The 24,120-nt window shown below is 36.5% G+C and overlaps 1 protein-coding gene across 2 annotated transcripts in view; it reads left to right on the top strand.

Moving 5' to 3' along the window:
* The window catches only part of ALCAM (activated leukocyte cell adhesion molecule), a 209,172-nt gene extending 186,832 nt beyond the window's left edge, over window positions 1–22,340 (top strand). Inside the window, exons 12-15 of one of the 2 annotated variants that reach the window (XM_016187703.2) lie at window positions 2,786–2,918; window positions 5,192–5,230; window positions 5,518–5,635; window positions 22,230–22,340. In XM_016187703.2, coding sequence (XP_016043189.1) covers window positions 2,786–2,918; window positions 5,192–5,230; window positions 5,518–5,635; window positions 22,230–22,317 — 378 coding nt within the window. In that variant the 3' untranslated portion in view covers window positions 22,318–22,340. The remainder of the gene's footprint in view (window positions 1–2,785; window positions 2,919–5,191; window positions 5,231–5,517; window positions 5,636–22,229) is intronic. The other variant, XM_016187702.2, reaches the window with a different exon arrangement.
* Window positions 22,341–24,120: the final 1,780 nt, after the last annotated feature.

The raw sequence follows: 24,120 nt of genomic DNA, 5'->3' as shown, positions 1-24,120 counted from the left end.
GTTAAGTGAGTGTGTTCAGCAGATACGCATCACAGGGAGATGAGAAATTATACCTGTGTGCCAATAACCATACTGTAAACCATTAACCTCTCAATAAGATAATAAGAAGGGTGGAGGGTAGATAACATAATGGTTATGCAAACAGACTCTCATGCCTGAGTCTCCAAAGTCCCAGGTTCAATCTCCCCGCACCACCGTAAACCAAAGATGAACAGTGCTTTGCTTAAAAAAACAATATTTTAAGAAACAGGGAAGTCTTTTACATAACCATTATACTGTCTCTCTTACCCATAATAAATAATTTATATTGGGGGAGTCGGGCTGTAGCGCAGCGGGTTAAGCGTAGGTGGCGCAAAGCACAAGGACCAGCATAAGGATCCTGGTTCGAACCCCAGCTCCCCACCTGCAGGGGAGTCGCTTCACAGGCGGTGAAGCAGGTCTGCAAGTGTCTATCTTTCTCTCCCCCTCTCTGTCTTCCCCTCCTCTCTCCGTTTCTCTCTGTCCTATCCAACAACGACAACAATAATAACTACAACAATAAAACAACAAGGGCAACAAAAGGGAATAAATAAAATATTAAAAAATAATAATAATAAATAAATAAATAATTTATATTTAAGGAGAAATATAAAAATGACCTGTTACTGGGGGTTCAAAGCAATAACCTCATTTAGCTTGGATTACTATCATACTTGGTAACTATTTTTACCCTATAGTAACCTTCATGCCTTTCTGCACAGTGGAGTCAGTTAAAGACTTTTCAGGAACACACACAACTTCCATTTGATTATGTGAATCATCTGCACTGCCCTCTTCCCAGTTTTGATACAAATTGAACTCTATGAACATATTTTTAAAGCAGAGGTGCAATTTGGTTTTATGTTAAAAAATCCATTTTTGTTATTCAGAAATAACGTTGGTCTAGCTTACACAACTTACTGTGAATTTTAGATCTTCTACCTGTGGGTAATGTAATATATTTACAAAACTGAGTACTAAAGACAGATGAAGATATGGGAACACTTGAAGCAAATTACTCCTGATTTGGGTAGATGTTATGAAGTAAGAGTGCATACATGAGGATTAAAGAGATTGTGGATTTCTTAACTTTAAGAAAATAAAACTTTTAAGAATTCATAATGAATAGAACATGATTGGTGGCAATGTAGAAATCCATTTTGAGCAAGAAAAAACGGATGTTCCTATTCTACTCTATTCTGTTTACTCAAGTCAACAACAATAATAATTAATTATAATTAAATAATAAAGCATTACTTTAAGTAAAGATAATAATGTAGTATATACATATCAAAATATAAATCAGCACACCACACCTGTAATGAAAAATGATGGTAAGTAGGAGAGAAGGCAAAATTCTAAATTTACATTTGAATTATGTATGAAAAGCAGGAATATAGAATATATGGGCACATTTATGTGCACATAATGAAGGCATAGAAAATAGAAAAGCAATGATCAATGAAAAGATGCAAAGATATAAAAAGCTATCCTAGGAATAAGTAAATTCACTTTGCAGGGATAAAAGTAGCAAAAACAAAGACTCAGTAAGACAGTTATATGAAAAAATACTACTGGGAAGTGTAAAAATCACAGGTGAGTACTACAAGGACAAAAATAATAATGCCATTCTTCATTGTCACAGAGAAGGATTGATTCTGCCCCGTTAGGTGATATGTTATTTTTCTTGTTCTAACTTTGTGCTGATCCATTCATAATCTTTACGTGTTCCCTCCTCAGTCACATGGTGGAACTATTATATTACAACTACTCAGAGCTCTGTTGTACGAACTAGACAGTATCTTTAAGCAAAAGGCATGGTATTGTCCTCAAGGTCATTACAATATAGTTGAGAAGTAAGCAAATAACAGAACACTATAAGCTATCTTGTACATTATATGACTGAAAAAAGAGCACATATAATAACTCTAGTCACGTTTGATTAAAAAGCAAATGTTCTATGGAAGGCACCAAAGTGAAATGTCTCATGCTTAGAGGAATTAGATAAAAGTGATTGTCCTTGTTAGCCCCTTTCAAAACTCAAGTGAATTTACCAGTCACTGAAAATTAGCCTATTCCTCTACATCTACCTCAGGAAAATTAAGAAAAAAAGTCATTATTTTCTCATGAGCAAATCAGACATGCATGTACACTTGGATGTAGTGGTCTAAGATAAAGGAATTAACTACAATAGGGGAAAATGATCATCTAATTTGCAAGTAAGAATTAAATTCATAAGTTTCTGAAGGTAAAATTGATGGTGAGATAATTACTGATGAATTGCTTCAAGGCAAATATATTATGGAAAAAAGTTTGATTAGTTGTGAGAACGTACATTAGAAACATAAGAAAAAAATCAATTATGAACTCACTAATTTTTGTGTCAATACTGTATCTACAATCCTTAATTCATACTTTATTTTTTGTTTTTTTATTTATTGGGAAATTAATGTTTTACAGTCAGTAGTAAATACAATAGTTTGTACATGCAGAACATTTCTCAGTTTTCCACACAACAGTACAACTCCCACTAGGTCCTCTGCCATCCTGTCCCAGGACCTGACTCTCCCCACTATGTGCCCCATTTTATATATTTATCTTTCTTTATTTTTATCATATTTATCTTTGACCTTATATTTACCCATCCTTGGATACTCAGTAGTATTATAGAGTACCACCTCTATCCAATTTCACTTAATATTCTTCTTTCTAATGATTTTTAATTCATTACTTTTTCTAATTCCATCTTCCTTTTTTCTTCTTCCAGACAGAGGAATCTCCTTATGTCAATGGCAGGTATTATAGTAAAATTATCATTTCCCCTGAAGAGAATGTTACATTAACTTGCACAGCAGAAAACCAGCTGGAAAGAACAGTAAACTCCTTGAATGTGTCTGCTAGTGAGTATTTTATTTCTGACATTAAAAAAAGTAAGAAAGTTTGAAGTTATTCTTCATTAGCTTAATATCTTCAATTCCATCTTCCTGTACTACATCATGGTAAGTTTTATTTATTTTACATTTGGTATCATCGTCATGAGGTTCTTTTTATTTTTTTCTTTTCTCCTAATGTCCATCCTTATATTATTTTTGTCTTGATGATGAAACCATTTCATATTTTATGGGCCAGAGCTCTGCTCTTCTACACGAATATTTCCCAAGAGCAACTAAGAATGAAAATTGAATCCCACTTACATAATTTGTATTTTATATTCTAGGCAGAGATAGATATAATTCAAAATGATTTTCAAATATTTCTGTAGCAGCTTTTAAGTTTACTCATTTTTAATTTCTTTTAATCTGTTAATTTGAACTTCAGTTTCTTGTGACAAGTCAGTCAGCAAATTATTATCAAAATCAATATTAGAACTATGAAATCTAGTTCCAGAAAACATTACTTTTGAATGTCACATTTAAAGCATAACTTAAAAATCAGATAAATGGTGGTCTGGGAGGTGGCACAGTGGATAAAGCGTTAGACTCTCAAGCGTGAGGTCCTGAGTTTAAACCCCAGCAGCACATGTACCAGAGTGATGACTGATTCTTTCTCTCCCCTCCTATCTTTCTCATTAATAAATAAATCTTTTTTAAAAATCAGATAAATTAAATGATCTGTTAAAAAGTAAAGCCTGTCAGTACAGGAACCAGAGTAACACACATATATATATCAATGGCAGCACTCTCAAAACAATTATCATTTCATTCAAAAATATTTTTTATCTTCAATTCTGTAGTTTTTCTCAGTTGCTATGGCAACCATAAATTAAGTGCAGTCCAATGAGTCTTGATTCCAAACAAGATAGCAAATGATTCCTATCTCTAAGTAGAGAGAAATATATCTATCTGTATAACTTAGGAACAACAACAACAATAAAAAGTTATATTTGGTTCTTAAAAAGAAACGAGAGTAACTGACCTTTCAAACCTTTATTATTAGTCATCTACAGGGGGTCTTCTAGCTAGGAATCACTGCAACAGGGAGAAAATAATAATCTAAAAGTAAAAGTTTCTTACAGATTATGACTGGGATATAATAACTTTATGTATTGATTCAAGAACCAAACTTAATTATAAAACAGAAGCACTGACTTGTCAGAATTTTATCCAACCAATATTGATTTGTCCTACATAGAACAAACACTCCTTTCTTTCTGAATGCAAGTTCTTCTCTTTATTCTAGCCCATTGAATAGTGATTTTCTAGGCCTTGCAATGAATTGATCAACATTTGATTCAAATTTTTTTAACTATCTTTCTTTACTTATTTGATAGAGATATCCAGCAATTAAGAGGAAGGGGAAGATACAGAGGGAGAGAGAGACATCTACAGCACTACTTCAGCACTTATGAAGCTTTCCTCCTGCTAGTGGAGAGTGGGGGCTTGAACCTAGGGCCTTGTGCATTGTAACATGTGCGCTCAACCAGTTCTGCCACTACCCAACCCCCAGATATAGACTTTTTAAATTCATTAAACATCTCCTGATAATTTAATTTGTATGTATAAGGATCTATGGAATGTGCATTTTAACAAACACCGTATTTTTTTATTCTAGTTCAGACACATAGAGGAATATACATATATATTAATATATTAATTCAAGTAATCATCCAGCATGGTCTTAATCCAGAAAGTCTTAAAAGCAGACTGGGAGATTGGTGCTGAGTCATTTTGATGGCTTTTGCAGTATAGTTTGCCTATTAAGCTCAGAGACACCCCTAGTTTTAACCACTACTCCCACCGCTTTGCACACATTTACTGCTAAGTCTCTGACACTTGAGGATGAAGATGCATTCTCCTGTACTGGGGGCAGGAAAAGCCCAGAAACACAGCACTACTGACATCATATGCAGCTACTCATTCCTCTGAAAATTCTGATAAAAGGTCACAGAGTGGAGAAATTTATGTGGACTTTTTAATGCTGTAGTTTGTAGTTGTGAAATTTTGTAAGGCATATTACTATCTTTGAAGTCTTAACTACTCTCTTTTCCTTAAAACCAGATTAATTTCTTTGTAGAGAAGTTCTTGTTCTATTAAGTATGATTTTTTTTCTCTCCTTAGCTATAGAATACATATTCTGTCTTTTAGTATTTTTACATCATACTGTAATAGTAAAGGTGGCTTTCATATATCAACAAATTTTGTTTTTAATTTCATATTAACATTTTTCATTTCAGTAAGTATTCGAGAACACGATGAGGCAGACGAGATAAGTGGTAGGTACTATGCTGCCGACTCTTTCCTGACTATCAGCTCAAGACTTATGAAGTGTCATTGCATAAGTAATTTTCTTAGCTGCCACAATTTTCACTTGGATTAAAATAGCAAATGAGACGAGATAGTAACAACGCTAAAATCTTATCCTTTAAAAAAATCACAAATTTGCATGTACTAATACTGGGCTTTAGTTATCCTTAATAAAAAAAAATAACTAGATTGATTTATTTTTATAAAAAATGATGATATTGTCTGTAGTTGCATAGACTTTTCTTCTTTATTGTAGATGAAAACAGAGAAAAGGTGAATGACCAGGCAAAGTTAATTGTGGGAATCGTTGTCGGACTCCTCCTTGCTGCCCTTGTTGCTGGTGTTGTCTACTGGCTGTACATGAAGAAATCAAAGTAAGTTGTGGGGAAAAGAGATATTCACGGTCCCTTCACTTTTACTAATGTGCATGTAGTTTATAAAATAGGAGAGACACATACCCCAAATCAGTCCTGTCATGCTTTGCTTTCAGTTCACACTGACTACATTGCCAACATTGGGAATGTTGCCTAGAATGTGATTTCACAAGTTCCCTTAATTTTTCTCATTCAGTAGTCTGAACTCAGTTATTTTATTTTTAATACCAAAATGGATTTTTAAAAAGTGTATGCTGTCAAAGGTTAGCCTTTATAAAAGTGTTGGCTGAGGTTGGTGGAAGTTAATTAAAAGCAGTTATTAACATCCTACAGTCATGACCAGTTGTCTTCACAATGACAGATTTGGCTAGCAGTGAAACTGTTAGTAAGGTAGAATTCTCTTGTTGTCACTGCTCCTCTGTTCTAGTCAGGTCACGTTGCTCCAATCAAGGAGTTAATTTAAAGGTAAATTTATCATTATCTTGCCTTGAATTAACAAGAAAAATGTTTAAACAAATACCAAGATATTTAGTGCACCAAATCAAAGAAGTCTGGGGAAGGCAGGCAGAAAGAGGGTTGTAGGGAGGGTGGCTTTCAAGTCCTGGTAGATGATGATGGGCCTAATCTGGAAGTGAGGGTCTTTTGCAAACACCTATCTTGGTGAAAAGAAAAACTGTGCCCATGTGCCAGCAACCATACTGTAAACCATTACCTCCCGATAAAAAAGGGGGGAATATATATAAAACAAACAAAAAAACTACTGATACTTTAAACTTATTTAAATGGCATTTAGAGTAAAAATTATTAGTTATAAAAAATATAGCTAGCACAACCTTAGCACCCTAAAACAACGATTTATAATGAAACCTCAATTTAACAAAGGAACGTTATTTTTAATGTAATACCAGAGATCTAACACAGGCCCTCATGCATGGATGTTCTCAATGAGCCATCACCTGGTCCCATTTTATCTCTGTTTTTAGATCAAAGGCTAAAGAGCTAAAGACAGTTAGCAAAGCGTTGCTTTAGCACCTGTGGAGTTCTTCTTGCTTCTCCTATATGATGCTGGGAATTGAACCCAGGCCCTCAGTCACACCAGGCTGCTAAGCCACCTCCTGGGTCCCTTACAAATAGTCTCAATATATCACTATATATGCACCTGCCTAGTTCCTTCACCACCCCATTGCTGACACTAGATTCAGAGGTAGGGAAGCAGAGATAGTGTCGTAGCGTTTGTAACTTTTAAGAGTTCCATCAGTGATTCTGTAGGATGCCTTTTCTTTTTTTAGATATGGCTTTTATTTTTATCTTATAAGTAAGGAAACTGACTGACCGATATTTGCATGGAACTATGTGGTGGCAACATTGAGCTTGATTTTATATGTTCTTGATGTCTGCCATAATTCCTTTCAACAACGTAGGTAAATTAACTTAAAAGAATAAGCAGAGTCAATCAGGATCTAAAATTATCTTGTAAATACAGCAATTTCAATGAAGCAGTACTGGGATGGTGCTGCCTTCAAAGGGAATCAGTAATTCAGAGATTTCAGTTAATTAAGATGATCTGTTTTATTCTCACAACCACTCTTTTAAGTTAATATTATTATTACTGTTCACATTTTACATTTGAAAAAAACTGAACTCAGGTCCTAATTAGGGGGCTGGGCTGTGGGGCACCTAGTTACATGTACACGGTTCCTTTTAGTAAAGTAGGGCTACAGGTGTCTCTCTTCATGACTATCCCTGCTCTCTGTCTCTCTGTCTCTCTCCTCTCTCTCTCTCTCTTTTTTTTTTTTTGCTTCCAGGGTTATTGCTGGGGCTCGGTGCCTACACCACAAATCCACTACTCCTGGACGCCACTTTTCCCATTTTTGTTGCCCTTGTTGTTATTATTGTTATTGTTGTCATTGCTGTTGTTGTTGCCAGATATGACAGAGAGAAGTTGAGAGAGAAGGGAATGACAAAGGGGGAGAGAGTCTGACACCTGCATACCTACTTCACCCCTCATGAAGCAAACCCCCTTGCAGGTTCCCTGCTCCCTCTTAATCTCTATTTTATCAAATGAAAGAGAGATGGGGAAAAAAAAAGATCAGTGGGAGGAGTGGATTAAAAAAAAAAACTCAGAATATAAGCACTGTTCTAGGCCTCTGACTTTTCATATCTAGTTTCCTCCCCTCAGTTTTTCTTTGTAATAATAAATAGGTAAATCAGGAGTTGGGTGGTAGCACAGCGGGTTAAGCGCAGGTGCCGCAAAGCTCTAGGACCAGCGTAAGGATCCCGGTTGTAGCCCCTGGCTCCCCACCTGCAGAGGAGTCGCTTCACAAGTGGTGAGGCAGGTCTGCAGGTATCTTTCTCTCCCCCTCTCTGTCTTCCCCTTTTCTCTCCATTTCTTTCTGGCCTACCCAACAAAGATGACAACAATAATAACTACAACTATAAAATAATAATAATAATAATAATAAATAGGTAAATCTTTTAACTTGTTTTTAAAAGAATTGTTATGAGCTGACAAAATAGCTCACTTGGATAGTGAGAAAAGAAAGAACTCGAGTATCATTCTGTCACATGCAGTACAGTGGACAAACTGAAGAACTCATACCTGTACTTGCTGTGCTCTGGTTCCTGCACCACATCCTGGATCACAGAAAACTTTGTGTTGGAATTTTTTAAAATCATTGACATCTTTAGATAATGATTATGGATGACTGATAAATTTCTCTGTGTTAGAATATTGACCAACAGTGCCATGCAAAAGACATTAATTATGCCCACTTCATGCCTAATTGTTTAACAGAACATTAAAGAACTAGAGATAGCTCAGTAAAGTGTTTTAATATTATTTACTACATTCCTCTTTATCCTGTCATCTGAACATTGTTTTTAACACTGCAGAAAGTTAATGCTATTATTTAAATTCTTTTTTATATCCTATAATACATGAGGTAATGTTTTTAATATTATTATTATTGGATAAAGAGAGAGAATCAAGGAGGGAGACAGAGAGAAGGGAAAAAAAAGAGAGACACTTGTATCACAGCTTCACCATTTCAGAAGCAATCCTTCCTGCAGATAGTGACTGGGAGGGCTTGAACCTTGGCCCTTGCACATGGTAATATGTGAGCTCAACCAGGTATACTACTGCCTGACCCCCTTTCCTCACACCCCAGAGCACTGCTCAGCTCTGGCTATAATGAGGCTGATGCTGAAGAATTGAACCTGTGATTTTGGAAGCCTCAGACATGAGTGTGTGTGTGTGTGTGTGTGTGTGTGTGTGTGTGTGTGTGTGTGTGTGTGTGTGTCCCTTATGCTATCTCACCTGGCTGCTAATGAAAATATTTTAAAGTAAAATTGTAGGGAAGGGGCTCACTGACGACCCCACATAAAAGGAAAACGTAAAGACAGAATAATATATTGACATGTCTATTCATTAGTTTATTAACATAATAATTTCTAGGTTGGCTTAATAGACCTCTGACCACCATATTTCTTATTACTAAACCGACAGTAATCATTAATCAGTTGTTTGTAATATGAAAATATACAATGTGTGACTCTTGGAAACTTAACAAAAGCTGTAACTTTCACAACTGTGGGACTCTTAACTATTTCATGGACATTATTGTGTAATATAGAACCTATGTGGAAAACTAAAGATCACAAGTATCCTCTGATAACCCTGCTGACCTAATGCTTTACTATTCATTCTACTGCTGCCTCACGATGAAAATAGAATAAATCGATAGAAGGACTAAGGAGGGCCAGCCTACACAAGAAACAGTGTTATTCTAAACAGTGTTAAGCCCTCCTAAAGCCTTTTTCACTAGTAGTTTTTGATATATGAACTAAATCTGGTAAGACATTTGATTTTAACTGACTTTTTCCCTAATCAATACTCACTCTGAAATCAAATATATGTTCTCAGATGGCAAAACTGACTTACTATTGAATACATAGAAAAGAAGAGTGCTCAGGGACTATTGGTAGTCATTTGTAATGACTTTCCTAATTTTATCAGAACCTACTACTATTTATTTTTGCAGTTTTTTTGTACTGTAATCATTAGCAGTTTAATGAGGTTAATGTAATTTACCATATTTCTTAACATAAAAGACTCTGTGAGATTAGCCTGTGCAATAGGAAGTGTCTTTCTCCATGTCTTGCAAACATATTTCACAATACATATTGCCAACATGCTCCATTACCTCATCAGGGTTTCTTTGAAAATAAATTTTCAGCTCTGACTTTGATTGTATGCTGTATTTAATGGAGTAGAAAGGTATGCTCTAAAATGTAGGGATGAAATGGCCTCTCCCTTTCTATTGTAAGTGGGACTAGAGAGAGTAGGTGTACCCAGTTGAGTGCACAAGGACTCTAATTCAAGTCCCCAATCTCCACCTATAGTTGGGAAGCTTCTCTCCTTATTTTTCTCCACCTCTCTCATGATTTGAACAACAATGAAAAAAAAATGCTCAAGTGGGGCCAGGTGGAGCACTGGGTAGAACACACAAGTTCTCAGGAGCGGTGATCCAGCCTCAAGCTCTGGTCCCGCCTACAGAGATGAAGCATCACAGGTGGTGGAGAAGTGCAGCAGGTGACTGTGTCTCTCCCACTCTGACTTCCTCTCAGTCTCTCTCTTTCACCGTCTAGAAGAAGGAAAAAGAAAGAGTAGATAGGGGCCAGGTGGAGGCACACCTGGTTGGGTGCACATGTTACATTGCACAACAACCCAGATTCAAGCCCCCGTCTCCATCTGCTGGTGGAAACTGCAAGTGGTGAAGCAGTGCTGCAGGTGTCTCTTTCTCTCCATCTCCGTCTATATATATATGAAAAAGTAGGGGTCAGGAAGTAACGGAGAGGGTTAAGCACACACGGCACAAAGTGCAAGAACCGACCAAAGGATCCCAGTTGGAGCCTCAGCTCCCCACCTGCAGAGGCATCGCTTCACAAGTGGTGAAGCAGGTCTGCAGGTGTCTTTCTCTCCCCCTCTCTGTCTTCCCCTCCTCTCTCCATTTCTCTCTCCTATCCAACGACAACGACATCAATAACAACAATTATAACCACAACAAGAAAACAAGGGCAAAAAAAGGGGGGGAAATAGCCTCCAGGAGCAGTGGATTTGTGATGCAGGCACTGAGTCCCAGCAATAACCCTGGAGGCAAAAAGAAAAAAAGAAAGAAAATGTAGATAGGCAGTGGAGCCCTGCAGTGACATAACCTCAGTGATAATTCTGATGGGGAAGAAAAAAAAAATCTAGAATGCCATCAAGTCACTGACAGTCATTGGCCACTCAAGGGTAACAGCAAAACAGAAGTGTCTCTTTTCTGAATAAATGTCACCTGAAGCATTTCTGAAGGAAAATGATTGCAGCAAATATATAACATTTTCAAATTTTTGAAAGTTAGTTCAGTTATCTGTTTATCTGCACCTTCTTTAATTTTTCAAGGGTTTGTTTTTCATTATTCTTATCTTTTCAAAGGTGGAGGGAAGTTCTGTTGCCTTAAACATCTGCCATGAGCTGGACTGAGCTGTACCAATATCAGATACCTTAAAGATATACTTTGCACCATGATGCTGTGCATTCAGTTGACATATTTTTTGCATGTTTAGTATTATTACATTTATTTTGATCCCCCAATCTTTCTAATTAATGATCCCCATATTTGCTACTGACCTAAGTCAAAAGACCGTTTACTTTCTTTCTCTCCATTTTGTTTCTCCTAAGGAGACCCTCAGTCATAAGGAATTTGAGTGGAGAATTTCTTTGGAGAGTCTTAGAAATTTGAATTTCTTGGAGATAGCATAATGGCTATGCAAAAAATATTTTTGCCTGAGAGAGGAAAGTCTCAGTTCTGTCCCAGCACATCCATAAGCCAAAGCTGATCAGTGTTCTGACTGAAAAGAAAAGATTGATGCTATAAAATTTAACTTGCAGTAAGACCAGCTGCTTATTCTTCTGTGTCCTTCTCTTCAAACCCATAAATTACTTAGGGTATGCAAGGATTATAGTGTCCTCCTCATTCCTCTAGCTTTTTAGGAAACTCTGCCCAGGGGGCCAAGCAGTGGTGCACCCAGTCAAATGCACATAGTACCAAGCACAAGGACCTATGCAAGGATCCAGGTTTGAGCCCCCAGCCCTGTAGGGGGGAATGCTTCACAAGTGGGGGTGCTTCATAAGCAGAGAATCAGGTCTACAGGTGTCTTTCCCTTTCCCTCTCTATTTCTATTTCCCACTCCTCTCTCAATTACTCTCTGTCCTATCCAATAAAATGGGGAAAAAAATGGCTACCAGGAGCAGTGGGTTAACAATAACCCTGGAAGCAAAAAAATAAATAAATAAACTATCCAAGAAAAGACTGTGTTACACTTGTTATACATATGTCTTCTTTCCTTTTGAATTGTTTCATGTACAAATCATTTTAAGTAGAGACTTGTTATTTTCCAGCTATATAATTCAATTACTGTGTTTTATCTATTTTTTTCAAAGGACAAATAATCCCAAGAATATGTTCACCATTCATTTCACTCCCATTCCCTTTCACAGTTCCTACTTCCTACACTAAATTATATATTTTTTAATTCCTTTGTTGGGAGACTAATGTTTTACAGTCGACAGTAAATATACTAGTTTGTGCATGCATAACATTTCCCAGTTTTTCACATAACAATACAACCCCCACTAGGTCCTCTCCCATCATGTTCCAGGACCTGAACCCTCCTCCCCACACCCCAGAGTCTTTTACTTTGGTGCAATACACCAACTTTAGTACAAGTTCTACTTAGTTTTTTCTCCTCTGATCTTTTTTTTCAGCTTCTGCCTATGAGTGGGAGTATCCTTGTTTCTGTATCCTTGTTTCTGACTTACCTCACTTAATATGATTCCTTCAAGCTCCATCCGAGATGGACTAAAGAAGGTGAAATAGGGAGTCAGGCGGTAGCACAGTGGGTTAAGTGCACACGGCGCAAAGCACAAGGACAGGCATAAGCCTCCCGGTTTGAGCCCCAGGTTAAGTGCATGTGGCACAAAGCACAAGGGTCCCCACCTGCAGGAGAGTTGCTTCACAGGCAGTGAAGCAGGTCTGCAGGTATCTATCTTTCTTTCCCCCTCTGTCTTCCCCTCCTGTCTCCATTTCTCTCTGTCCTATCCAACAATGACGACAACATCAATAACAACAATAATAACTACAACAGTAAAACAAAGGCAACAAAGGGAAAATAAATAAATAAAAAGGTGAAATAATCATTTTTAATAGCTGAGTAGTATTCCATTGTGTATGTATACCACAGCTTGCTCAGCCACTCATCTGTTCTTGGACACCTGGGTTTCTTCTGGGTTTTGGCTATTACAAATTGTGCTGCTATGAACATAGGTATACACAAATCTTTTTTGGTTGGGTATGTTTGGTTCCTTAGGATATATCCCCAGGAGTGGAATTACAGGGCCGTAGGGTAGGTCCATTTCTAGATTTCTGAGAGTTCTCCAGACTGCTATTCACAGGGGTTGGACCAATTTACATTCCACCAGCAGTGCGGGAGGGTTCCTTTGTCCCCACAGCCTCTCTAGCATTTATTTTTGCTACGGTTTCTGATGTATGACATTCTCACAGGAGTGAAGTGGTATATCATTGTTGTCCACTAAAATACTTTTTAAGTTAAGATAAAATTGGCATACAACATTGAGTAACTCCAAGGTATAACATATTTATATTCTGGGATTGTTTATTATGTTGCTTAGATTAACACCGCCATCACGTAATTATAATTGCAGTTCTGGTGACAGCATTGCAGGTTTAGTCCCATAACAAATTTGAAGTATTAAAGTCAGTCTTAGATTACACCACCAAATTAGTTCCTTGTGTCCTTTGAAGGAGATTTCCAACAAGTACAAGTTATTGAAGTAATATCACTTTAAAAAGTTAAAGAATCTTGTAAAAATGTCTGTAAAAGCAACTGGAACCATTAAGAGTCCTAGACCTAGGGATATAGCACATAATGAGTAGAGATTTTTTTTACTCCCTTTACTACTGAGCAACAATATGGCTTGGAATAATGGCTCTATAAATAAATTCCATGAATCTCTGTCAACTACTGGGGAGATGAAGTGGAGGTAGATAGCATAATGGTGGGAGTTGGGCAGTAGCACAGCGGGTTAAGCGCACATGGCGCAAAGCGCAAGGACCTGATTGGTGTGAGAATCCTAGTTCAAGCCCCCAGCTCCCCACCTGCAGGGGAGTCACTTCACAAGCGGTGAAGCAAGTCTGTTGGTGTCTTTCTCTCCCCCCTCTATCTTCCCCTCCTCTGTCCATTTCTCTCTGTCCTATCTAACAACAAGGACAACAATAAAAACAACAAGGGAACAAAGGGAAAATTAATTAATTAATTAATTTTTTAAAAAGATAGCATAATGGTTATGCAAAGAGACTATCATGCCTAAGGCTCCAAAGTCCTAGGTTCAATCCCCCACACCACCATAAGCCAGAGCTGAGCAGTATTCAAGTTAAAATAAAAAAATAAATAAAACATCTCCTGGGAGCTTTCACATATGCTATACCACTTATCCTAATACTAGTCTTGTAAGTGGATTCCATTGTTTCTCATAATCATAAAAGAACAAGCTAAAGAGGAGGAACTTGTCTGAGAGACTTGACATACATGGACAATACCCCTGACCCCCTGACCCACTGACCCCCAGGCCAAAACTCTCTGCCTCTCAGATGAGATAAGAGGACCTAGGGCTTCTTACAGCATTATTTTTGTGTGTGATTCTGTGACTAAATATTCTCTTATAATTAACATTTCTTAATAAAGTATGTACTAAGTATCCAGGAGGTGGCACAGTGGATAAAGTAGACTCTCAGACTTATATAAGGTCCCAAGTGCTATCTACAGCATCACATGTGCCTGATGCTAGTTCTCTTTCTTCTCCTCTCTCTCATAAATAAGTTAACAATAAACGTTTTTAAGATACACAGATGAAAAAAGTTTAAGACAGATAACCATTATAATTTATACTTTTATGCAAGTATTCTTTCTTGGTGACTATCTAACCTTGTCCCTCAAAATAAATTGCCTGAAAAACAATTAAAGGAGATAATTTAGATAAGTATTTAAATTAAAAGTATATGAATGTATGTATGAGAAAAATAGGGAGAGAGAGAAAGAGAAAAATAGAACGCTACTTAGGCACATGAGATCCAATGACCAAACTCAGGACCTCATGTTTGAGGGTCAGTATTTTATCCACAGTATTTTCCAGGCTTCAATTTATAAACAAGTTTTTGTTCTCTTCCAGATGGATTTCTAACTTCTGTAACTATTTTGGAATCTCTAAAATGTTCCAAAATTAAAAAAAAAAATACATTTATTCCCTAAAGTAGATTATATTTACTCTATTACTCAAAAACAAATCAGAAATAAACAGTAAACGTTTTGGACTTTGAGGGTTTTTTATTATTGTTGTTGTTGTTTTCTTGTTTGTTTTTTACAAAAGCACCGCTCTCCTCTGGTTTGTGTTGGTGTTAGGGATTGAACTTTATCCTATCTCCCCAATACCTTCCCAGCCCACATCCCACACACACCCACCCCACCCTTTTTTTTAAAAACAGAACACTGCTCACCTATGGCTTTTGATGGCTGGACTGAACCTGGAACCTTAAAAGCCTCACAGCATGAAAGTCATTTGCATAACTGTTATGCTAGTTCCAGACCTCCAGCAACACTATCTTTACTTTTATTTTAGTAAATTTCACCATGGTTCATACTTAGCAAATTTGTTTAACTGTGTAACTTGTATAAAAGTTGAAGCCAGGCTGCTGGAGTTATAATCAAATCCAAGCATAAAATTCTTACTAGCTGTGTGATCACAGGCAGGTTTATTAGTTTTGATGTATAACGGAGTACTGTAAGGAAAAAAAATAATGTAGTGTCTGTGCAACATTTGTAGCACCTCCTAGCGTCTGCATTATCAGTCTCAGCAGCTAATATTTTGGAGAGTGAAATACGGGAGGGGGGTTACTTTATATCTACCGTTTTTCTTTCTTTTTTTTCATTTCTTTAAAATAAGAGAAGTAGTCATTTTAAAGTTGCCCAACTTTAATTCTACAAATGTGTTTTCAGATCTTATATTGCCATTAACAACCCTTTTTCTCCAGTTTCAAACTGAGCAGTGATAATTTTAGTCTGTTATTGCTTGAACACATAAATATACTGAGAGATCATGCAAAAACTCACCTAGCAAAAATTCCAATAACTCCCTTTCTCTGTATACCTCCTTTGGTTTGATACAACTTAATGAAGTATTAGACACAACTCTGGACAAACATGTCCAAATAGAAAGTAAATAAAATGGGAAGTGGAAATGGTTTCCAGCATCTTTTTTTCTCGTCAATCTCTAGACACAAGGACCATGCTTTTAATTCTCCTCTGTATGATATTTGTCTACTAAAGTAACAGTTATTCATGTTAAATATGCAATTAAATCTGTGCTGAAGAATGGATTTACTTCTGTAACCTTTACTCTAAGCGTGCTAGTCAAACTCTAGTGAATCCTATACACACCCAACATTTCCTTGGAATCTCTTTCCATAGGCCCACCATCCCTGACCCCTTTGGTAACCACTATGCTATTGTTATTATCTCCAGAGCAAAGTTGCTTACTCTTGAATATCCCCAATTTATTCTCATTTCTTAAATGCTTGCAATAATTTAGTGATGGATCCACCTAGAGCTATTGATTTCTTTAGGAGAACTTGCTTTAAAACAAAAGTTGTACTCCAGTTTTTAGAACAGATACAAGACTGCTTTACCTTCAATAAATTTTGGTAGTTTTTCAAGGAAAATGACCCTTCAACCACAGTTGTTGACACTTTTGCAAAATAAAAGGTTATTCCATTCCCTTATCCATTTTGTCTGTGGGTTTTGTAGTAATTAATACTTCTTTGTTTTCTAATAAGGCTAATTTGATTTTTGTTGTTTTATATTGCATTCTCCATTTTAGGAAGTTGACAGTATTCTAAATAACTAGCTTTTGATTTTATTTCTATTGCTGATTGCAAGTTTAGACTATTTATGCTCTCATCCTTACAACTTTCTTCTAGTTATCTATACTTTAACTTACTGTTCTTTCTTTAATTTCTAAAAGCACATTAAAAAAATCAGATGATTAGTGTTAAATTCTGTTTTGTGCATAGCATTTGAACTATGAATTTCACTCTTCACACTAATAATTTTTCCATTAAGATAGTTCACAAGATTTTAGTTCGTTAAAATGTGTTGAGTTTATTTATTTATTTGGCAGTTTAAATTTTCTCCTCTTAAAAAACTTTCAATGCCCATCTTCAGCGGGGAAGCAATTACAGAAGCCAGACCTTCCACCTTCTGCAACCCACAACAACCCTGGGTCCATGCTCCCAGAAGGATAGAGATTGGGAAAGCTAGTGGGGAGGGGACGGGATCTAGAGATTGGGTGTCGGGAATTGTGTGGAGTTGTACCCCCATCCTATAATTTTGTTAATGTCTCCTTTCTTAAATAAAAATAAATAAATAAAAATAAAAACTTTTGTTCAAATTGTAAGCAATACTTCAGACATAGTGTATGTTGTAAGCATGCACTTTCATTTTCTCCTTTATATAGTTATTATTGTAAGTCTAACTTCTATATATCCATAAACCTAAAAATACACTGTCATATCTTATAATCTCAATTCTGTTACTTTTTCCAAATCAAAAAAACCTGTATATTTATTACTTCTAAGCACTCTTTTGAATGAATCTGAACTTGTTTTCCTGTTAGCATTTTGCTTCAGTCTGAAGAGCCCCTTTTAACACTATTTATAATGCATACTGAATATTAGCACATACTGAAATTGTGCTATGTATGCAATTGTTATTATTTCAAATTCAAGTTTTAGATATTTTCACTGGGCACAAATTTCCAATTAGGGCTTTATTTTTTGTTACATTCTGGGGAGTATTATTTTTCTTTTTTTAAATTTTTTATATTTATTTTATTTATTTATTCCCTTTTGTTGCCCTTGTTGTTTTATTGTTGTAGTTATTATTGTTGTTGTCGTTGTTGGATAGGACAGAGAGAAATGGAGAGAGAGAGGGGAAGACAGAGAGGAGGAGAGAAAGATAGACAACCTGCAGACCTGCTTCACCGCCTGTGAAGTGACTCCCCTGCAGGTGGGGAGCTGGGGTTCGAACTGGGATCCTTATGCCGGTCCTTGTGCTTTGCGCCACCTGCACTTAGCCCGCTGCACTACAGCCCGACTCCCAGGAGTATTATTTTTAAAAATAATTCACTGGATATTCTCTTTCACTGTCAATTTTTTAAAAATTTCAGCCATTAGTTATTCAAATGTTTTGTACCTTCAAGCCTCTTCATATGGCTTCTGGCATTTGAATATTAGCCTTTTATATAGTCTTCCTGATCACTAAGACTTAATGGTTTTAAATATTTTATTTATGTATTAGAAACAGAGAGAAACTAAGAGGGCAAGGAGAGCTAGAGAGACATCTGCAGCCCTGCTTCACCACTTGTAAAGCTTTCCCTCTGATGCAGGAACCAGGGCCTTGAACCTGGGTCCTTGTACACTGTAATGTGAACGCTGAACTAGATGCACCACCATCCAGCCCCCAAGACTTAATTTTTTCATCCTTTTTTACTTGCTAAAATTCATGTGAATAATTTGTTACTTTATTTTATTTTCTATTGTAATGTCTAATCTGATAATAAATTCATACAATGATCTCTTAATTTTTCTTAGTTCTAAATTTCCAACCCTATTTTCCCTTTCTCTTATAACTGTATACAATTCTTCTTTCAATTATTCTAAGTACTGGCTGTTTTATATAGCCCTTGTCAGCTAGTTATTTGTGAGTGTGGTTCTATATATTTCACCTGATTATGGGTCAAATTCTCCTGCTTTTTAGTAATTTTTATGTAAATGTGGGAAATTTTCACCTCATGTTAGGGAGGTTTTTTGTGGGGTAAGATGGGGGGAGAAATCAAGTCCCATATGGGTCAATTTAATCCTCTCATAGTTTTCTTTAAAATATGATTAGAGGCTTCAGGAGGTGGCCAACTAGGTACTACACCTGCTACCATATGCAAGGACCTGGCTATGAGCTCCCTACAACCATCCAGAAAGGGAGAGAAGCTTCAGGAGCAGTGGAGTAGCTCCTTGTTTCTCCTCCTCAATCCATCTCTCTCTCCCTTTCTGTCTTTCACCCTCCATCAAAGAGGGGGAAAAATTGCTGTCAGGGGGCAGTGGAGTTATGTAGGCACCAAACCCCAGTGATAACCCCGTAGACAAAAAAAAAAAAAAAAAAAAAAGACCACATCCAAAGATATACTAATCACAAATATAAAATAGTCACCACCTGAAATTTTACCAAAAAATACCTCTAATAGAGAGCATTTAATTCAGTCTTCTTTGCTTACACAAATACAAATTATATAGCAAGGAACATAAACAATCTATTACTATAACTACAGCACCATCATATTTGAATGTTTCAAAGTTAACTTTGAAAGGGTTGAGTGCACATGTTACAATTCACAAGGACCCAGGTTTGAGCCCCCAGTCCCCACCTGCTGGGGAAAGCTTTTGAGTGGTGAAGTAGTGCTGCAGTTGTCTCTCTGTCTCTCTCCCTCTCTGCCCTCCACTCCCCCTCTCAATTTCTGACTGTCTCTACCCAACAAATAAATAAAGGTTATTTTAAAAAGTTAACTGAGTAAAAATAAAAGGCAGACAGAAATTAATACATGTGGTATTGATTTCATTTACAAGAAAAAAATAGATATAACTATTTTGTACAAATTGCGGATTGTGATAACTTCAGAAACCACGACAGTAACTGGAAATATAGAGGACTTCTGGATATACAATTTCCTCTCTCACTCTCTCCTTATTTTTTTCCCCACAATGGTTATTTCTTATGGACTCAGTGCCTACAGGCCTCCCCTCCATTTTTCCCCCTTTTTCTAGAAAGTAAAAGACAGAGAAGGATCCAGGGGAAGAGTGAGGCCAAGAGAGAAGGAGAGACACTGTAGTACCACTCCACCATTCTGTGAAGCATCCTCCTTGCAGGCACTCCAGTGTTTTGGCCTGGTGCTTGAACGTGTTAACATGTGCTCTCTACCAGGCAAGCCACCTGCTTGTCCCATTCTCCTTTCTGAATTGGGTACAAGTTACATGCTTGAATCCAGTTTTTAAAATTCACTGAATTGTACTCTGTAATGAGTCAGTTATCTTGTACGGATATTATTCAGCAGAAAGTGTAAAGGATTCATAGATTTGTGTAAAGTTCAGGATATTTTTTAAAAAGTTCTGGAAATCATTTCCTTTAAATTGTACTATGGAAGTGATTAAAACTTTATAAATTATTAAGTAACTTCCTTAAAATAGACTAGACTCCAGACAATGATACATACGTATACACACATACACACACAAACACATACATATATATGTATGCGTGTGTGTGTATATATATATTTTGTATCCAATGTATTGTATTATATTATAATGTTTCCAAACCTTTGTCATTGTGTTTATTCATATGCTAGATACATTTTTTAAATATTTATTTATTTTCCCTTTTGTTGTCCTTGTTTTTTATTGTTGTCATAGTTATTGTTGTTATTGATGTCATCGTTGTTGGATAGGACAGAGAGAAATGGAGAGAGGAGAGGGAGACAGAGATGGTGAGAGAAAGATAGACACCTGCAGAACTGCTTCACCACCTGTGAAGACTCCCCTGCAGGTGGGGAGCCGGGGCTCGAACCGGGATCCTTATTCAGGTCCTTCCGCTTTGCACCATGTGCGCTTAACCCACTGCGCTACCGCCCGACTCCCGCTTGATACATTTTATATGCCTGGAAAATAGATATGATAAAGAAGGTATAGTTTGCTGCTATGTACCATTTTAACATGAGATAGAAAAAATGTATTTGGGGCAGGGAAGATAGCATAAAGTTCATGTGAAAATCTTTTATGCCTGAGACTCTAAAATTCTAGTTTTAAGCCCCAGCATCACTATCAGGCAGAAATGAGCAGTGCTCTAGTATTTCTCTGTCTCTTTCTCTCCGTATCATTCTTATTAAAAATATAATAAATTATAATTGTAAAAAAATAACTGAAGACATAGACATAAATTTATAGCATAGTCTCATTAACATGTTTTAATTTGTAAAGATTATTTTATGAGTGATAGAGCAGAGCACAGTCCTATCAAATGTAGTGCCCAGGGCTTCACATATGTAGAGTCTGATCTCTATGTCCTATCCAATTTCCCGGTCATTCTCTTACCTTTTTACCTGTTTTTCTGTAAAATGTTACCACATTGTATAGTGTTTAGTCATGTTACCAGACTTCTGGACTACTCTCTTGACTTAAGAATAGATTTGTAAGGTTGTATTTTAAATTAAGGATTTTTAAATCCAAACTAAATTCATATATAATGAATGCCCCAATCTGAACAAGCCATATGTCTTTCTCACTAGAGCTTATATCATAGACCATCCTAATCCTCTTCCTAGTAAGGTTTTATTCTTAGTGAGTTAGAGAATACTATTTAAAACATGTAAATACTTTAGGGAAACATGGTTTCTTACCTCAAACTCCCGAATCAATCATTGTACTGCTATTGAACAATTTCTTAGAAGTAGTATTTCCACAAATTATATAGTGATGACAATTTGAAGCATCATATCACTGTGGTTCCCATGTCGTACTTCTGGTAAAGAGAGAGGCAGGAAATTAGAGAAAGACGGAAGAATGAAGGGAGGGAAGGAGGGAGGGAGGGAGGGAAGAAGGAAGGGAGGAGTAGCTGTACACCTTTAGATATAAAGTTATGATTTCTCCCAGGTGGTCACAAGACCAAGGAATTTAACTGTGTATTTAAACAACAACAAAAAAAAGTTTCTTTAAAAATAGAACCTGGCAGTGTGTAACCATTGGCAGTTACTATCACAGGCTCAGACACCCTGTAACAACAGATTAAACAGGAGGTCTGGTTTATCACAGATTGCAAACCCAGCTCCAGAGTTTCTGTTTTCCAAACTCTGTCTGAGGTGTAATTACCTAGGACACCTCTGTAAAATTCCCAAAGGAACTGCAGCTTTGTCTATTCTTTCTTCTGTGGCAACATTCTGATGTCTGGGTCCCTTTCAATTCTTTTAATTTATCTGCTATAAACAGAATCCATAAACATTTTACTGAACTTGGACATTTATTAGGGAATGTCAGAAGAGAAATTCCATCAGAAAACTTGCACAGTAATCATTTGCCCAGAATGAAAATTTTTACTCGTGATATATATTATTTCTCACAGTGAAGAGGTAAACAGCCTAGCCAAAGACATGATGCTACTAAGTATGCATAGTCTTTGTTCAAAACAACTTGTTTCTATTACTCTTAGCACATACTCAATGCATCTCTATTACCAACATAATTCACTGGAACCTGTTTTTTTATCAGTCAAGGTTTACATACTTAGAATTATTCTCTTTAGTTGTTATATCAGAATTGAATGTGAAACACTTGCTTTTCAAAAATACATTAACATGATATGCTTATTCAATGGTATGTAGGACTGCATCAAAGCATGTAAACAAGGACCTTGGCAACATGGAAGAAAACAAAAAATTAGAGGAAAACAATCACAAAACAGAAGCCTAAGAGAAAAACTACTTGTTGTCCAGGTGAGTAGGCACTGTCTGATCTACTGATAGAATTCCCAGGGAAATATGAAACAAGCTAGCAGATGAAAGAGAAAGCCGGATTCAGCTGTTTTCATAGCTTCTGATTTCAAAACAGAAGAATTTTTATAACCCAGAAATGTATTCTAAAAGAAGGGATTCCCGATATTCTCCCCATTTTGTGAAATGTGATCCTGTCAGCTAGCCAGAGAAGTCACTTGGAGAAATTTGGAAATTTTTTGTGTGACCTTGAGAAAAACTGCTACTGCTACTGCGGTTCATTCCTGTGGTGTAAAATTCTTATCACCATAGTAAAACTTTGAGTCATAAACAAACTACAAGACAATTTGAGCAGGTCATGTGAGTAAATTCTATAGAGTTTATCATTGGAAGGGTGGCCACTAGAAAGAAAATAGAATGATAGAAATAAGGCATTTGTCAAATCTGAAAACCAGTATCTGAAGTTGATTTGGTAAAAGAGTAAACACTGGGTTCCACCCCTGATCCAGTCTTCCACTAAGGCATCCTATCTAATGGGATTGTATTTTTGCTCCTTTAGGGATTCATTTCTCAAGCTTCAGTAAATAGGGTTTTACCTTCTGTTTTCTTCAAAATTATATAAATTCTCAAAGGAAAACTGAGCTTGAAGATAAAGCCTACAAAATTGTATAATTTGAAGGGATAGATATAGTTTTAGAAACTCTATTGTCTTTTTGGTTGTTTACTGGGATACATTTTCACATCTCCCAAGTTAGATGTTGGCCATTTTACCTACCACTAAATTATTCCCCTGAACCATAGTGCCTTGGGCTTCCAACCTCCTTTAACTACCCTTCAGCCTCCTCCCTTTTCTATCTTTAGCTCTGTTGAATTAGACCACAGGTTATTAGTTTATATCCTTTGCTTTGTTTAGTCCAGCTGTGAATGGGATCATCTAGTATTTGTCCAATGCCTGGGTTATTTCACTTAATATGATTCCTTCCAGTTCCATCCATGTTTTTAGAAAAGAGAAATCTCATCTTTTCATATAGCTGACTAGTATTCCATTGTGTGTACATACATACCACAACATCTTTAACCATTCATCAGTCATTGCTCACTTGGGCTATTACAAATAATACTATAATAAACAGGACTGCACATTTCTCTTTAAATGAGTATTTTGTGTTTCATAAATATTTTTTAAATATTTATTTATTTATTTATTCCCTTTTTTGTTGCCCTTGTTTTTTTTTTTTTATTGTTGTAGCTATTGATGTCGCCATTGGATAGGACAGAGAGAAATGCAGAGAGGAGGGGAAGATAAGGGGGAAGAAAGATAGACACCTGCAGACCTGCTTCACCACCTGTGAAGCTACTCCCCTGCAGGGGGGGGAGGCAGGGCTCAAACCAGGATCCTTACGCCAGTCCTTGCACTTAGCGCCACATGCGCTTAACCCACTGCGCTACCGCCCGACTCCCTCATAAATACTTTGTAACCTGAAGGAAACTAACTGAAATACTTCCCTGAAGAACCTTATAGGTTTAATATGAAGTAAGCAGTTTTCACAACGGTAGTTCTGCAAAAATCCCTAAGTTTTATTTGTAAATAGGCTACAAATGGTTTCAGGAACAATGAACTTTTAGAAAAGAGCTCTATAAAATAATTCCTATCACTTTTAGTACATAGCATCTGTTGAGGGTGAGAATTGACTACTGCAGTTACTTATCTAAATTATATTTTTTCATCATTTCAGAAAAAATAACTATATAGACCAATTGAAGCATGAACGTGGATTGTATC

The sequence above is a fragment of the Erinaceus europaeus genome, chromosome 9 (genome assembly GCF_950295315.1).
Source record: "Erinaceus europaeus chromosome 9, mEriEur2.1, whole genome shotgun sequence".
NCBI classification, from domain to species: domain Eukaryota; kingdom Metazoa; phylum Chordata; class Mammalia; order Eulipotyphla; family Erinaceidae; genus Erinaceus; species Erinaceus europaeus.
Note: the sequence above shows the minus strand (reverse complement) of the source record. Positions and strands in the feature narration are given on the sequence as shown.